We start from the raw sequence: 18,890 nt of genomic DNA, 5'->3' as shown, positions 1-18,890 counted from the left end.
ACAGCAGTCAGACATTTTTTGTAGTTGATGATGAGGTTTGCACACATGTTAGATGGAATTTTGGCCCACTCCTCTTTGCAGATCATCTGTAAATCATTAAGATTTCGAGGCTGTCGCTTGGCAACTCAGATCTTCAGCTCCCTCCATAAGTTTTCGATGGGATTAAGGTCTGGAGACTGGCTAGGCCACTCCATGACCTTAATATGCTTCTTTTTGAGCCACTCCTTTGTTGCCTTGGCTGTATGTTTCGGGTCATTTTCGTGCTGGAAGACCCAGCCACGAGCCATTTTTAATGTCCTGGTGGAGGGAAGGAGGTTGTCACTCAGGATTTGACAGTACATGGCTCCATCCATTCTCCCATTGATGCGGTGAAGTAGTCCTGTGCCCTTAGCAGAGAAACACCCCCAAAACATAATGTTTCCACCTCCATGCTTGACAGTGGGGACGGTGTTCTTTGGGTCATAGGCAGCATTTCTCTTCCTCCAAACACGGCGAGTTGAGTTAATGCCAAAGAGCTCAATTTTAGTCTCATCTGACCACAGCACCTTCTCCCAATCACTCTCAGAATCATCCATATGTTCATTTGCAAACTTCAGACGGGCCTGTACATGTGCCTTCTTGAGCAGGTGGACCTTGCGGGCACTGCAGGATTTTAATCCATTACGGCGTAATGTGTTACCAATGGTTTTCTTGGTGACTGTGGTCCCAGCTGCCTTGAGATCAATAACAAGTTCCCCCCGTGTAGTTTTCGGCTGAGCTCTCACCTTCCTCAGGATCAAGGATACCCCACGAGGTGAGATTTTGCATGGAGCCCCAGATCGATGTCGATTGACAGTCATTTTGTATGTCTTCCATTTTCTTACTATTGCACCAACAGTTGTCTCCTTCCCACCCAGTGTCTTACTTATGGTTTTGTAGCCCATTCCAGTCTTGTGCAGGTCTATGATCTTGTCCCTGACATCCTTAGAAAGCTCTTTGGTCTTGCCCATGTTGTAGAGGTTAGAGTCAGACTGATTAATTGAGTCTGTGGACAGGAGTCTTTTATACAGGTGACCATTTAAGACAGCTGTCTTTAATGCAGGCACCAAGTTGATTTGGAGCGTGTAACTGGTCTGGAGGAGGCTGAACTCTTAATGGTTGGTAGGGGATCAAATACTTATTTCTCTGTGCACAATGCAAATAAATATATATCATTTTGACTATGTGATTTTCTTTTTTTTTATATATATAATCTATCTCTCACTGGTAAAATTAACCTAGCCTAAAAATTCTAGACTGTTCATGACTTTGACAGTGGGCAAACTTACAAAATCAGCAAGGGATCAAATACTTATTTCCTTCACTGTATGTATGTATATATATATATATATATATATATATATATATAGTGTGTGTGTGTGTGTGTGTGTGTGTGTGTGTGTGTGTGTGTGTGTGTGTGTGTGTGTGTGTGTGTGTGTGTGTGTATGTATATATATATATATATATATATATATATATATATATATATATATAAAATTATGTTTCATTCTAAAGTCAATTGTAAAATAGTGGTAACAGTTTGCCTTCAATAGTTTTTAGTAATGATTGTTATTTTTTACATTTTTTTTAGAAGTTACTTACATATAAATACCTTGCAGTAAACTACATTGTATCATCCTGTACTCTTATTTCCTCTATTCAGTTACTGTGCGGGCCCACTTAACTGGATGGCTGATGACACTCAAGAAGACATTTGTGCTGGCACCCAGCTCTGTTTTAAGAATAATCGTCCTCATCTCTAGTCTTATTATCTTGCCTTATCTAGGGTAAGTTTCTTCTTCACATAACAGCATGGAAATCCATGACCTTGAGTACTGGATTACAATACTGCCAGAGTATGTGTGCAATTAATATGTTGCTGTATTTTACAGAATTGCTTTTTGGATGTGTACAGTCTGTACCGTATGTTATATATAAATGCAATAACCTTTCACCAGTTGCACAACATAAAGTTAATATTTAAGTAGGAAAGAATAATGACTGGTTAATTATCATTGACTTATAGATCACTTAAAACTGCCAATGTATGCAGTTATTGCTGAACTGTAGTGAAATACATTGTAGAGTTAGCATTCTTATGAGGCGCAGAACCCAACTCTGTGCTGATGAGGTTCAAAAGGCCAGTACAGTCTTACGTTAGTTAACTGCTGAGCTGCATATTAAGACTTCTTGTTTTACTCCCCATATTGGGAGAAGGACAGGTATATATGGCATGACTTGACAAATGTTAGACATAAGCCTTCAATATTTTGGGTTCTGAAGACAAAACTGCCAATATTCATACATTTAGTGCCCATAATGCTAATTCGCAAATGTTCTCCCTTGTGCCAGCTTCAGAACAAACTTATCTGTCCATGCTTTAAAGAGGCTCTGTCACCACATTATAAGTGCCCTATCTCCTACATAAGGAGATCGGCGCTATAATGTAGGTGACAGCAGTGCTTTTTATTTAAAAAAAACGATCTATTTTCAGCACTTTATTAGGGATTTTAGATTTATGCTAATGAGTTGCTTAATGCCCAAGTGGGCGTGTTTTTACTTTAGACCAAGTGGGCGTTGTACAGAGGAGTGTATGACGCTGACCAATCAGCGTCATGCACTCCTCTCCATTCATTTAGGCAGCGCATAGGGATCCTGCTAGATTGCTATTTGCTGTCTTATACTAACACATTAATGTTACTGAAGTGTTTAGACAGTGAATAGACATTCCACGGGATGTCTATTCACAATCTCTGCACTTCGTTACTCTGTCTGTTGTAGTTACAGCAGAGGAAGCGTAATCTCGCGAGATTACGCTGTAGATGACAGGTTACAACGAGATTACGCTTCCTCTGCTGTAACTACCACAGACAGAGTAGCGAAGTGCAGAGATTGTGGATAGACATCTCGTGGAATGTCTATTCACTGTCTAAACACTTCAGTAACATTAATGTGTTAGTATAAGACAGCAAATAGCAATCTAAAAGGATCCCTATGCGCTGCCTAAATGAATGGACAGGAGTGCATGACGCTGATTGGTCAGCGTCATACACTCCTCTGTACAACGCCCACTTGGTCTAAAGTAAAAACACGCCCACTTGGGCATTAAGAAACTCATTAGCATAAAGCTAAAATCGCTAATAAAGTGGTGAAAACAGATTGTTTTTTAAAATAAAAAGCATTACTGTCACCTACATTACAGCGCCCATCTCCTTATATAGGAGACAGGGCACTTATAATGTGGTGACAGAGCCTCTTTAAGCACTGCTCCTTCCTTCACTGTCAGCAGGCAGAAAGTTGAATGGAGACACTTTATCAGCAGGTGTTGGATGTTCTTCCTCTTACTGTGTGGATCTCTATCTATTATAGATTGCTTTGCATGCATGGGTGGCATATCTGTAAAAATACTGCCAACCTGCACTCACCGCAGGGGCCAACACTGATGGCAAAGGGCCCCTGTACAAGTAGCATGTCTGGGCCCTCTCCCTTTTAAGCTACACAATTCATATTATATACATATAAGATTTACAGTACTGCACAGATATGACATTTGCTGCTATCTTCAAGGGTGAGTGGCATGCAATATTTATATTTTTACATTACATTATATACATGCCACACACATTATATACATACCGCACACACATCACTCACACATTACATACATGACGCACACATTCTACTCACACAATATGTATATGCTGCACGCACGTCACTCACATATTCTACACCTGCTGTACACATCACTCACATTATATGTAGATCTGTCTACCCTTACCTTTGCTTGAATTTGGTTAAGGACTCCAATTTCTTATGGAACAAATTCAATACAATATTGTGTCATGATAGTAAAACCCTTGACATGCTGTATTTCACATCACAACCACTGGGTGGCCACACAGACACATATAGCATCTAATGACATGACATCTCATGACATGTTGATATAAGAGGAAAGGTAAGGAAGGACACATCTGTACATGCCGCACACACACTTCACTCACTTATTATACACATGCCACATACACACCACCCACACATTACAGACATGCCACACACACACACACACCACTCACACGTTATTTATATTCTGCACACACGTCACTTACACATTATATACATGCCTCACATACCACTCACACATTTATAGACATGCCACACACACAACTCACACATTACATACATGTCACACACAAGTTATATAAATGCCACATGCACCACTCCCACTAAATACATGCGGCACACATGTCACTCACACATTATATACATGCCATACTCACGTTACGCACACATAATATACATGCCACACACACACACCACTCACACATTATATACATGCCACACAAGTCGCGTACACATCACTCACACATTATATACATGCCACACTCACGTCACGCACACATTATATACATGCCACACTCGTGTCACTCACACATTATACACATGCCACACTCACGTCGCTCACACATTATATACATGCCACACTCATGACACTCACACAGTATATACATGCCACTCTCACGTCACTCACACATTATATACATGCCACACTTACGTCACCCACATTATATACATGTTGCACATGTCACTCACACATTACATACATGTCGTACACGTCACTCACACTTTAGATACTTGCCACACACGTCAATCAAGGTGCATATTTCACTCATACACCTTACACAATTTACTCACACCACCAACATCACCCAAACACTTCAATTCTTTTGCAAGTAAAAGTCTGTTTACACAAATAGATAATAATCTAAGTGAAGACCGATATTTCGAAGACTGAAATGCTTTCTATTAACCGCGATTATGTAAATAATCCTTCGAAAATCATCGCTTGATTGTTAAATCGAACGTTGTTCATTGTATTCACACATAAAGATGGTTTAGAAAAGGTTGTCTAAAGGTATTGCAAAATGTAAATTACATTCTTTGTTAACACTCTTTTCCATCACAACCCCCTCTCTTTTGTCTTTGTGCAATAGTTTATGTATTCATTTGTAGACAAATTGTGCTTTGTAGTGTATTAAAACACTGTGTGCTCGTAGCCATGAGTATATTTGATAAAAGAGCTTGCTATTCAAATTTTTGAATCGCTTGTGGATAATGAGGGCATGCATTCAAGAAAAAGAAAATGGTGGACAAAGCCATGGCTGCAGATCAGGGAATCTTTTTCTCATATAGGCCTGATATCAGAGATAAAGGACAATATTCCTGATGATTTTTTGGAAATATCTCTGTATGTCCCACACATTGTATGAAGATTCCTTGGCAGCGGTTATACCGTATTTGTAAAATCAGGAAACCGTAATGAGAAAGTCAATTATTGCAGAACAACGTCTGGCTGTTACATTGAGATTCTTGGTAATAGGCCATTCCCTCCACTGGCAATAATTTGCATAACATCAGGCTCATGGTACTGTTAGGCGACGTTTACCGGCCCATTGAAGAATTTTGGTTTGTTCACCCATATGTTCACATGCGACATCTCAGCCCACTATCTTGGGCCTTTTTCAAGCAGTGTATGTAAATATATATAGATATATATATAGAATTTATTTCCTGCTGCTTATAGATCGCCAACATTTTGCGCATCGCTGTACAGGGACTGTAACCATTCATATCAGTCACTATCCCTAATGAGGCTTACAATTTATAGGAAACCAATTAAATTATCAGTATGTTTTTGGATTGTGAGAGATCATTTTTAATTATTTATCTTTTAGTCTAAATATCTCCTGGAGTACATAGTAAAAAAAAAAAATCAGTTGGCTAGCAATAGAAAAAATTGAAATGCTTTCCATAGACAGAATATGCCTGATGAGTTATCTCTTTCCAGGAACAGAAAGTCCACCGTCCAGCAGCACCAGTCAAAATATGGATGGGTGCACGCCCCAGGAGCTCAATCACAGCTCCAAATCTCCTGTAGTCGTCCAATAAAAGGCAGCACTCCAATTGATAGTGAAAAAAATGGCTTTTTATTAGCCCTTGTGCGACGTTTCGGCTCTTTACATGGAGCCTTTCTCAAGCATACTGTCCGTGTAAAAACAAGTGCAATATATGGAGACCAAACAATTGATCTCATTAGGCAGTGATTAACATAAAATATAAAAAGAAGCTAAAGTACAATCATAATATTCATGATAAAGTACATAAGTATAAAAACACGTGACAGAAGGTACATAATAATCCTCACAGCAATTGAGACCATCATGTACATAACAATAAAAGTGCTAATTAGTATACATAACAATAAGAACTCACTGGTGTAAATAATACATAACAAATTAAAAACATTAGCCATGTGTTTACCTTGGGTCCATGTGCCGGAACGCATTTCCAGCGCCTAAACGAATGAATGGCGCTTACTTGTGACATATATCAATAAGGCTGGGGCGCGATTCCGCACATGCGCATAACAGCTTTGATGCCAACGGTGGCATCAAATACTAATGTATTGCAGTATATCGTGATTCTGACAGGCACCTATTAAGCCCTGCCGGAGGCGGAGGGCGCGATGAGCTGTCAGAGGGGCTCTTTCTGACGATTTAAATGCTGCGTTCGGTATTGACTGCAGCATTTAACGAGTTAAACTAGCGGGATCGAGCGCGATGCCGCTAGTTACTCTGAAGTGTCGGCTGTAACATACAGCCGACACCGGCATCGCATGGAACGAGCTCACTGCGTGAGCCCACTCCATACTTCCCCAACCCGACTTTGGCGTATGGATACGTCAAATGTCGGGAAGGGGTTTAAAGAAAAACAATAATATAGAAAAAACGCTAGGCAAATGCCCTGTGTGTGTACTGTCAAAACCTAAATAGCCCATCAATCAAAAAATCGACATAAGAATGCAAAAAGTGAGATTATCAAAAAGTTATCTGTTGCCAATAATTACAGAATATATGTTTTATCAAAATATATAGGCGCATCTGATATTGTATACCATAAAAAGCATATTAATGTAAATACTTTTACACATCAGGGATATAGATCCAAGGCAAAACACGGTAAGTACTTGATATATTCTTTATCAAAGATCTGAAAGAAATAAAGAATATTGTAGTTTATAAATATAAATGTTTTTTACACTGATTCATATACACAGATGGTGTATGACCACCGCATCCCCCTGTGGGCAAGCAAGTCTCTAGACTACACCATACGTAACAAAGTCAACATTAAGACCATTGGGCCTCAATGTTTGTAATCTCACTATCCACCGTAGTTCTTTGTATTTAAGTAATTTGATACGGTTCCCTCCCCTGCGTGGAAAAGGAACAGAAAATATTTTCCAGGAACAGAAATATTTCTGTTGCCAACTGATATTTGAGAAAAGTGACCTTCTAGAAGATTTTTAGTAATGGGATAGTCAACAAGAGGATTAATCTCAAAGTGTGTGTCTACTCTGCATTCACTAAAAATAGACAACAAACAATGAGCATTGTTCATGACACACTAAAGGCTATTTGATATGGAATACATTGAACACACAAAACTGAACACTATTATTTAGACTGGGAAGTTTTTGGAGTGCATTAAATAGCGCTAAGGCTCTTTTCACACTACGGTTTGGCCCTACGTTAAGCGTCAGAAACTCCCAATGTACAAGCTAAGGGCAGATTCAGACGAACGTTGCGTTTTTGCGCGCGCAAACAACGCGGCGTTTTGCGCGCGCAAAAACCACTTGACAGCTGCGTGTGTCATCCGTGTATGATGCGCGGCTGCGTGATTTTCGCGCAGCCGCCATCATAGAGATGAGGCTAGTCGACGCCCGTCACTGTCCAAGGTGCTGAAAGAGCTAACTGATCGGCAGTAACTCTTTGAGCACCCTCGACAGTGAATGCCGAACACAATATCGAGAAACCTGTTAAAAAAAAAGAAAAAGTTCGTACTTACCGAGAACTTCCCTCCCGGCCGTTGCCTTGGTGACGTGTCCTTGGTGACGCGCCTCTCTTAACATTGGGCCCCACCTCCCTGGATGACGCGGCAGTCCATGTGACCGCTACAGCCTGTGCATGGCCTGTGATTGGCTGGAGCTGTCACTTGGACTGAATTGTCATCCCGGGAGGTCAGACTGAGGGAAGAAGCCGGGAGTTATCGGTAAGTCAGAACTTCGGTTTTTTTTTTACAGGTTCATGTATATTGGGATCGGAAGTCACTGTCCATGGTGCTGAAACAGTTTAACTCTTTCAGCACCCTGGACAGTGACTATCTCCTGACGTCGCGTACCGGAAATTTTTTTGCCGGGTTCGGCCAAAACGAGTTCGGCCGAACCCGGTGAAGTTCGGTTCGGTTGTCCGGGTTCGCTCATCTCAAAGACACTCCGTTTGGATGTTTGAAAACAGAAAAGCACGTGGTGCTTTTCTGTTTGCATTCATCCTTTTGACAGCTGGTGCGCTGTTTCAGTCGGTTCGCACGGAAGTGCTTCCGTGCGACCTGTGTGGTTTTCACGCACCCATTGACTTCAATGGGTGCGTGATGCGCGAAATACGCGGAGATATTGAGCATGTTGCGCAAAAAGCACAGACTATCTGTACTGCCCCATAGGCTTGTATTGGTCTGTGCGTGGCGCGTGAAAACCACGCGGCCCGCACGGACCCAATACACGTTCGTGTGAATCCCCCCTAAATGTGTCTGTAGGGTCTCATTTGCCCCGACGAAGCCCAAAAAAGTGTCCTTTTTGGCCTCCGTCAGGCTGGTATACGTCACCATATTATTTATTTTTGGAGGATTGAATAGCATAGTAGACTACGCTTTTCCATCACGAGGGATCCCGCATGTACTGTATACATTTTTTAACATTGTAGTCTATGGCCCCATGCACACGAACGTGCTTTTGCGGCCGCAATTCCCCCGAAAATCCACGGGAGAATTGTGGCCCCATTCATTTCTATGAGGCCATGTACACGACCGTAGTTTGTGCGGTCTTTGCACGGCCCGGGAGCCCGCACCGCAGAAAGAACGGGCATGTCTTATTACGGCCGTGTTCTGCGGTCCGGGCTCATTGAAAACAATGGCGGCGGCCATGTGCATGGCCCGTGTTTTCCGGGGGCTTGCGACTGACAATCTGTGCCGGCCGACCCGAAAATCACGGCCGTGCACATGGCTACGGTCGTGTGCATGAGGCCTATGGGTGACATATCCCACTGTATGACAAACATCACATGCATACGTTTAACATATACCTCATGAGCTTTTCAATAGCCTTTTGTGACGTATCAGTCATCATTTAACGTATAAGTGAGGAGCATTTCCTGGCATATACGTTAAACGTAGGCCAATAATGGGATGTGCACAGAGCCTAAAGGCCCATTTACACTGGCTAATAATCGGCCAAACAAGCTTTTTTATGAACGCCTGTTCCCATTTATTGGCCCGTGTTAACATGGCAAAGATCAGCCGACAAACAAGCAAACGCTCATTTGTCGACTGATCACATGTTTATGCAGGCTATAAAATCATCGTTGTCGGCAGCACTGTGTAAACATGGGATGTGCTGCCGACAGTGATGCAAATTTATGGGGATCGAACAATCGAATTAACTATTGTTTGTCTCTATACAGTATAGTTTAAGCCATGTTAAAGAGCCTGCTAAAGAGTTCTGATGGAATTGTTATATCGTCAGTCTGCAGTTTTTATGGGCAGAAATCTGCCAATGTAAACCAGCCTTAAAGAGGCTCTGTCACCAGATTATAAGTGCCCTATCTCCTACATAATCTGATTGGCGCTGTAATGTAAATAACAGCAGTGGTTTTTATTTTGAAAAACAATCATTTTTGAGCAAGTTATGAACTAGTTTAGATTTATGCTAATGAGTTTCTCAATGGACAACTGGGCGTGTTTTTACTTTTTACCAACTGGGTGTTGTACAGAGGAGTGTATGAGGCTGACCAATCAATGACCAATCAGTGTCCTACACTTCTCATTGTTCCAGCCCAGCATGATCCACAACACAGTGTGATTGTGCAGTGAAAGAAGCTGGGCTGGAACAATGAGAAGTGCAGGACACTGATTGGTCATTGATTGGTCAGCATCATACACTCCTCTGTACAACACCCAGTTGGTAAAAAGTAAAAACACGCCCAGTTGTCCAATGAGAAACTCATTAGCATAAATCTAAACTAGCTCATAACTTGCTCAAAAATGATCGTTTTTCAAAATAAAAACCACTGTTGTTATTTACATTACAGCGCCGATCAGATTATGTAGGAGATAGGGTACTTATAATCTGGTGACAGAGCCTCTTTAAGTTAGAAAGGTTTTACTATTTCATTGATGAGTGATTTATCTAATTAGTAGGTAGCGAAAAAGGAACACAGAGGTGTACACATTGCTGAGATTTCTAAGACAAAAAGAGGATTTCAAGGCGATCCTCTAACCAAGGAATAATTCTCTTTGTTTTCTTGGGTCATTCTAGAACATGTTGGTGTGTTCTACTTCATGCTGTTCTACATCCATTTCTTTACAGAGTTAGGGCCCGTTCACATCGGCGTTCGGTTTCCGTTGATGGGTGTCGTCAGACCTTTCCGTCAGAGGAACCCATCAACGGAAAGGCAAATGAAAACCATAGCTTCCGTCTGCATTACCATTGCTTTCAATGATAATGCTTCCATTGCTAATGGTTTCCGTCTGTCTCCGTTCCGCAGTCCCGTCCCCCCCCACACTTTTAAAAAAGTGATGGCGTATCCTAGCGATATGCCATTACTTTCTGTGATGGGAATAACACTTTAACATCACTTGTCACAATGCAGATATTTTAATGGAAAAAATGCTTATTGCTGGGAACAAGTGCTATTATTGTAGCAGTGCCTTGTAATGAATTCTTGGGATGGATCCGTGCTCCTTTGTATTGATTCAGTCTACAACATGGCTGTCTGCAGTACATGACAGATCCATCCTGCCAGGCCCGATGCACATGTTCAGTATATTTAGCCTTTTATATGTTATCATTCATATTTATTTTGCTGCTTGTTGTGTGCAGGGTTCATGGAGCCACATTAGGAGTGGGATCCCTTCTTGCTGGCTTTGTTGGAGAATCCACCATGGTGGCTATTGCATCTTGCTATGTATATCGAAAACAGGTAATTTCTGTTTGCCTCTATTCATGATAAGAAAGCAGGAAAGCAAATATGTCTTCTTAATGTTAATGAATAAATCATTAAGAAAGTTGTAGCTGTCAATGGGGTGTTATTGGAGTCTATTTTTACTCACACAGTAGAATTATAAGCTTTGTATCTCAAGCTTCACTGACTTGATACCTTTTTCTTTGTGCTACAAACTGCAAGTAATTGTTTAACTACTGTTTAGGAGATAATGTTACCTATAACCTTGATACAGTAGCTTCAGTGTAGCTGACACAACCGTATCAAATTTGACTTCTGTTCTAGGGCCTTGTAGAAACTAAAATTATTATACAGACCTGTATGTACTGTCCTTCCTTAACTTATCTCTAAACCCAACATATACAACAATGTATGGCGCAAGAAGTTAAATAAACATGTAAAATAAAAAGTATACCTCCAATGGATGCCATCCTTCGGCCATCTGTCACCCATAGACTCCCATGCTAAAAAAAAAACATTTCCATTTAACGTATCCATTTTTATTTTTTTCTGGATGGCGCCAGTTTGTATTATATTGGTAACATGACAAATTGTATAACTTAATGAAATTCAAGAAAAGTTAAGGGTGGACACATCGGTATATAGTAATGTAATATACAGAGTATTATCACATGAGAGCTACTTGTGCAGGCTATGCACTGATCCATAGATCTAAGTGGAGCTTATATCTAAACAATAAATTATCGGATCTATCTAGATTAATCTATCTAGTTTCCCTATGCTCTGACAAGTATATTACAGTTCACTATAGTGCTTTATCCAGTATTTGCTGTATATTAGTCACGAACCAACAACCGTGTCTTCTTAAAGTTATATTAAAAAAAAGGCCTTAAGAGAAGTATAACTCACTTATGTACTTGTAGCAGATCTCTTCACTGGCGGATAAAAGGAACCCCCCTCTCTGACGTCTATGTCCCCAAATATGGCAAATGTGCAGGGGTTATAGTCGTGAGACAACCCTTTTAAATATTGTAAATTATACATATTATTACAATCCTGCATACATCATTTACCACTATAAACAACCCACATGTCTAATTATAGATATCATGGTTGTGTCCCGTTTACTCCTCGATATTACCATTTTTTTTCCAGCTTTAATAGTCTTGTAAAAGTCATTCCTAACTGTTTCCATCTGTCATCGTAGAAAAAGAAGAAGAATGAGACAGAGACGGCGGCCGAAGGGGAAGACTCAGCAATGACTGACATGCCTCAGAGTGAGGAGTTAACAGACATTGTGGAGATGAAAGAAGATGAAGAATGAAGAGGATATTGGCTTGAGAACTAAGACTGCCAACTCCATTTCTCTGGTCTTCAAACAGTTTTCATTTTCTTTGTATGGAAACTTGGTTTCAGAAGGATCCCGTTTTTAGCATACTGGGTATGCTTCCTATAGACAGGGCCTGACAGAGGCTCGCCGCTTTACATATACCATGCATTTATCTTCCCAAACAATGGACAGCATCCTACTAGACTTTGGACATTGACTACATTGAGCTTCATTGGATGATTCCTATTTGTCAACCAAAGCATTACCGTCTGTCTACTGGTAACAAAGCTGCCGTCCCATTTACCATGTTCGTTTAACCGACTGGTGTTTACTTATATTGGCATAATGAAATTCAGTTCTGTTATTATTTTTGTTACATTTCATGAACCAAATTTCTGCTCAAAAGGGATTTATTTTTAGAAACCTGCTGCAAAAGCACACAGAACACAGAACATAGCGACCATTCACAGCACAAAACCGAAGAGTGCTTTTATACCACACAAAACAATAACTTATGCGTCCACAATATGTTTGTATTGCGATGTAATGGTTACATTTAGCTTTTAAGAATGTTTCACAGAAGTTCTGTTTTCTTGAACCAACTCCCCTATTATCAACATTCACAGATTAAATCTATATAAAATAGTCACTTTGTAATTATTTTTCTATAATGGATACTTTTTTGTAGTTATTTTATTTGTTTTTTCTACATTCCTATCTACATCTGACATGAAAATTCTGCTGGTTGCTACCTGTACTTAAGGCCCCATTACATGGGCCAATGATCAGGCAAACGAGAGTCCATATGAACGCTTGTTCCCGATCATTGCCCTGCGTAAACAGGGCAACGATCAGTCAATGAATGAGCAAATGCTCGTTCATCGGCTGACCTGCTCTTTTATGCAGTATAAAAAAATCATCATTGTCGGCAGCGTATCCCCTGTGTAAACAGGGAGATGTGCTGCTGACATGATGAAAATGTATGGGGACAAGCTATCGGAATAACGAACGCACGTCTCTATACATAAGCAATCAATTCCCCATGTGAGAGGAGCAAACGAGCGCCAATCAATGAGCTGTCTCGTTGAACGGCGCTCGTTTACATGGCCCATGTCAGGCTGTGTAATAGGACCCTTAAAATAGGTGTCAGCGGAACAATCGTTTGGCCAACAGTTATTTTCCCTGACTCCCTCATAAACATGATTGTTGGGCTTTGCCTGACATGTTAGGCTTCATTCACATCTGCGTCAGGGCGCCGTTCAGTCTGAGATTTCCGTCGGAACGAAGCCCTGACTGACACAAACTGAAAGCAAAGGTTTCCGTTTCCATCACCATTGATTTCAATGGTAACGGATCTGGTGCCAATGGTTTCAGTTTGTCTCCATGGTGCAAGGGTTCCATCGTTTTGACGGGATGAATACGGTCGACTACGGCAATCATCCCGTCAAAACTACGGAACCCTTGCACAACGGAGACAAACTGAAACCATTGGCACCGGATAAATGGTGATGGAAACGGAAACCTTTGGTTTCAGTTTGTGTCAATCAGGGCTCCGTTCCGACGGAACGGAGCCCTGACGCAGAAGGGAACATAGCCTTATTTCCTTGGAGTGACTGAGATAAGAGGTTATAATGAGATTATATTTAGGATCGAACAGACCAAAACCAACCTGCCCATTCAGTGTTGTCCCTAATGCCAGGCTGTCCTAATAATCATCAGATTGTCAAATGATCCAGCCAACAAAAATGTCATGCCTGTGCCCAGCTGATTTCAGCTGTATTATTCCACGTGCTAAGAATTTTTTTCTTTTGTTTTCAAAATTGCAATTAGATGGTAATAGGAACCACAGAAAAATATATACAGATAGATGGAGTTAATAGATATAAAATCTGTCTATAGCTGTAAACACATGTACACAACATGGTGTTGTAATTGACTCCTAACTGTGTATTGTCTTCTGAGCTCCCACAATGCACTACACTATGATAACACGAAAGCAGCAGAACTCTTAACTATTTCATTTTAGACAACATTAGATAAGAAAACATACTATGATAGAACATCACTTCCTTGGCGGACAGAATCTAAGTGCGGCCCATTTTAACCAATCAGATTCCAGATGTTATTTTGGCTGACTGTTGGTTGCTGTGGAAAACTCGCTTTCCGTCTGTACTATTGTTTGTGAGTAGAAAACAGTGTTTTTAGATGTTTGTGTACTGGATACACTGTCATTTTAGGCTTTCTGTAATGAAATGTATGCATCTAAAGCACAAAAGAAGGAATTTTTCCTCAGAATATGGTACTTGCTCCATTTGCCACAGGCCCATGAAAACACTTGCTATTGCAATAAGGCATTCTATATATTTTATGAGCAGCATTTTTATACTCCACTTGTTTGCATACTATCCAGTCACTTTTTTTTCATACGTTCTAATACACTATTTATTTTGTGACATAACTTATTGTTTGTGCTGGTCGATGAAACTTTTGCTGCATGTTTATTTGTTACTCTTGTCTGAATACAGACATTGGACTTTAAGTTATGTGGTGAAAATATATTTGTAATTAGAAAAGGTTGTACATATCTCTCAAAGCAATACAATACGTAGTTTTCTTTTTATTACTTTCCTCTTCACAACTCTCTGATATGGCAGAAGTGTGTGGTATAAAAACACATAAGGCAACATGTCTCAAAACTGACTCAGAGCAATGGTGGCCTCTTTGGCCATAGCAACCAATCAGAGGCTGTGTTTCATTTTAGAAAATTAAAGCAGAACTCTGATTGGTTTCTTTGAGCAACAGGGCAAGTTTTTCTCTGGGTCAGTTGTGACACTAGGCCCGAAATTCATAAAACTCATAAATGTATCTTGGCTCTACTAATTATATGTTGATGTTAGATGTGATCTTTATAAAATTGTTTTTTTTTCCAATGGAGCCTCATCTTCCCTCTGGCTGTATAGAATGGAATATCTTTCTGGACACAGAAGACAAAATGGAATATTTTTTTTAATAATATTTTTTCCTCTCGGTACTTGACTAGAAATATAATCAGCAGTATTTTTGAATATTTGTGAATATATTTAAAATGTTTGTGGGGTTATGGCTGGAAAAATCAACTTTTAAAACGATAAAAAAATGAAGAAAGAAGTGTATTTGAATGAGTTGTGCAACACATCTACCAAATGGCGGGTGAGAATATGACTGAAAGAGTGAGATTCATTTTGTGTAGAAATTAAAGGGAATTCAATAAAACATTTAAACTGAGAATTATGCGTAGTGATTTATTACATGATCATGTAGTGAGTTATATGTTGTTGTGCAAAACAATTTACTTTAAAAAAAACCTTAAAGGTATTAAATATAATTAAGCTTCTGAGTCGATGTTCACAATTTCATTATGGATTCAGCTATGACAGATCCAAACATCACCCGACTGACCCCATTGACTTCCATATTTTTGATGGCAAGAATACCAAAAGTGATGGCACTGCTTGCAGAAACCCAAAACGACCATAGGAACACAGCCTTAACCCCTTAATGACCGGGCCATTTTGCACGTTAATGACCAAGGATTATTTTTTGCTTTTTCATGGTTGCATTCCAAGAGTCGTAACTGTTTTTGTATTCCGTCTATATAGCCGTATAAGGGCTTGTTTTTTGCGGGACGAGTTGTATTTTGTAATTGCACCGCTTTTGGATGCATATAATATATCGATTAACTTTTATTAACTTTATTTTAGGAGAGTATTGAAAATAAGCAGCTATTCCAGCATTGATTTTCACGTTACAAATTTACGCCGTTTACTATGCAGCGTAAATAACATGTTCACTTTATTCTATGGGTCGGCACGATTACGGGGATACCAAATATGTAAAGGTTTTATATGTTTTCCAACGTTTGCACAATAAAAAGCCTTTTAGAAAAAAATTACTTGTTTTTCCATCGCCGCGTTCCAAGAGCCGTAACGTTTTTATTTTTCCGTTGATGTGGCCATACGTGGGCTTTATTTTTGCGGGCCAATGTGTAGTTTTCATTAGTACTATTTTGGGGTACATAGGACTTATAGATTAATTTTTATTTAATTTTTTATGGGGGGAATGGGAGAAAAGAGAGAATTTTGCCGTTGTTTTTTGCGTTTTTTTTGGACGCCTTTCATCCGGCGGTTTAATTAATGTGTTCATTTTATTGTTCAAGTCGTTATGATCGCGGGGATACCATATATGTGTATGTGTGATTTGTTTTGACACTTTTACTAAATAAAACCACTTTTTGGGCAAAAAAAGTAGTTTTATTTGATTTTCACTGTAATTATTATTTTATTTTTTTCACCAACTTTATTTAACTGATTGACATTTTTTTTTTTAGTCCCACCAGGGGACTTCACTATGCGATGTGCTGATCGCATATATAATGCTTTGGTATACTTCGCATACCAAAGCATTATTGACTGTCAGTGTAAAACTGACAGGCAACCTGTTAGGTCATGCCTCAGACATCGCCTAACAGGCAGATGCTGAAGGCAGACCTGGGGGTCTTTGTTAGACCCCCCACTGCCATGGAAACCCGACGGCGACCCGCGATTTCTTTGCGGGGGCGCCGATGGGGGGACAGAGGGAGCTCCCTCCCTCTGTCAAACACATTAGATGCCGCTGTCACTATTGACAGCGGCATTTAATGGGTTAAACTGCCGGAATCGGAGCGCGCTTCGATTCCGGCAGTTGCAGCAGGAGCCAGGCTGAGTATAACAGCCGTGCTCCTGCCGCTGATCGCGTGGGTACAGTCTCAGTACCCGTGCGATCACAGGACGGATATATCCGTCCTCCTGCGCGAACTAGCAGCTGCTGAGGACGGATATATCCGTCCTTCGGCGTTAAGAGGTTAAAGTAAAATGGAGTTTATTATTGTAATTATTGTAGACTCCATAATAAGAAATTGTTTAGCCACATTGTAACTCATATTCACCAAGATTGGTGTTGTGTGGCACTTGCGTTTCAATCTGTTAGGGTTAGGAAGACGACGGCTTGACCCAGACTTTATCAGAAAACCGTCAAAAAATTTCACAAATGGTTTGCTTTCACCCACTTTTTTGTCACTTTCATAAGTCACAAAAAATGTAGCAAAATATGGCGTGTGGTCTGAACACTATATTTTTTTGTGTATTTATGTCAGTGAACTGGTGTAAATATATTGATAGATCTACCTGATTCAACTCCAAATACCCTGCTTCCTTCATACAGTACTAGATAAAACTGGCTACCACCACTAGAGGGAGCTTAGTGCATATAGATTTATACAGCTACTATTGAACTCATTGGTGGCTGAAAAATCTATGGATCGAGCTCCCCCTAGAGGCGAGTGGAGGAAAATATATCATGTCAGGAGAAGCAGTTCAATTTCAGGCCCCCCTCTAACCACGGGCCACATAATAGTCGCTCTATGGTAGGTATGACACTGTGCAGTATTTCTTTGTGAATTGTAAGGGGAAATTCTTTTCATAAAGAAGGTCTGCAGCTTCTGAAGTGTGTATGATGTTGTTTTGCGGCAGCTGGGACATAGAACTGTATAATACATACTGCAGCTGCTAAAAAAATATATATATATATTTTTTTTTTTTTAAATAGAGTGTTAGCACTACGTCAGTCATCCAGTGGATGGTACACAAAAATTAACCCTTCCAAAAGTGGTCTGGGCAAAATAATTAACTTCTTCCCAAAAGAGATCTGTAACAGACCGCTTCTGCGCGAACAGATAAATAGAATCACTTATCTTTGTATAATCGTCAGGTTTTGAAATCCGAAAGTGATGTTTCTGCAAATATTTTTTGGAGACATGATGATGTAAAATTAGAACTAGATTATGACATAAATCTAGTTATCAAAGGATGTGTAAATCTTTGAACTCAATTTCATGTCAGCGACATGCAGGGTCCATCTGTTATCGATTACATCTAAGTTAATGAACTTTAACCCCTTGGTGACGCAGACGATTTTCGAGTTTTCGTTTTGTGCGGGACGAGTTGTCATTTTTCACTGCATTATTTAATGTGCCATATAATGTACTGGGAAACCCAAAAGAATCTTTGTTGGGTGAAATGGGCAAAAAACTGCGATTCCACCTTTGTTTTTTGGGTTTCGTATTTACGATGTACGTAGTGCGGTAAAAACGACATGTTAGCTTTATTCTAAGGGTATGTTCACACGTAGTCAACAAAAACGTCTGAAAATCCAGAGCTGTTTTCAAGGGAAAACAGACCCTGCTTTTCAGACGTTTTTTTACCAACTCGCATTTTTCGCTGCGTTTTCACGCCGTTTTCGCGGCATTTTTTACGTCCGTTTTTGGAGCTGTTTTCATTGGAGTCTATGAGAAAACAGCTCCAAAGAAGTGTCCTGCACTTCTTTTGACGAGGCTGTATTTTTACGCGTCGTTGTTTGACAGCTGTCAAACGACGACGCGTAATTAACAGGTC

At 40.1% G+C, this 18,890-nt stretch overlaps 1 protein-coding gene across 1 annotated transcript in view; it reads left to right on the top strand.

The window, feature by feature from the left end:
• The window catches only part of ANKH (ANKH inorganic pyrophosphate transport regulator), a 181,320-nt gene extending 165,630 nt beyond the window's left edge, over positions 1 to 15,690 (top strand). Inside the window, exons 10-12 of the mRNA XM_075826760.1 lie at positions 1,682 to 1,805; positions 11,012 to 11,111; positions 12,301 to 15,690. Of these exons, the coding sequence (XP_075682875.1) occupies positions 1,682 to 1,805; positions 11,012 to 11,111; positions 12,301 to 12,417 (341 nt within the window). The 3' untranslated portion in view covers positions 12,418 to 15,690. The remainder of the gene's footprint in view (positions 1 to 1,681; positions 1,806 to 11,011; positions 11,112 to 12,300) is intronic.
• The last annotated feature ends 3,200 nt before the right edge of the window (positions 15,691 to 18,890 follow it).

This window comes from Rhinoderma darwinii, chromosome 5, assembly GCF_050947455.1.
Source record: "Rhinoderma darwinii isolate aRhiDar2 chromosome 5, aRhiDar2.hap1, whole genome shotgun sequence".
In the NCBI taxonomy this organism is placed as follows: Eukaryota; Metazoa; Chordata; class Amphibia; order Anura; family Rhinodermatidae; genus Rhinoderma; species Rhinoderma darwinii.
Note: the sequence above shows the minus strand (reverse complement) of the source record. Positions and strands in the feature narration are given on the sequence as shown.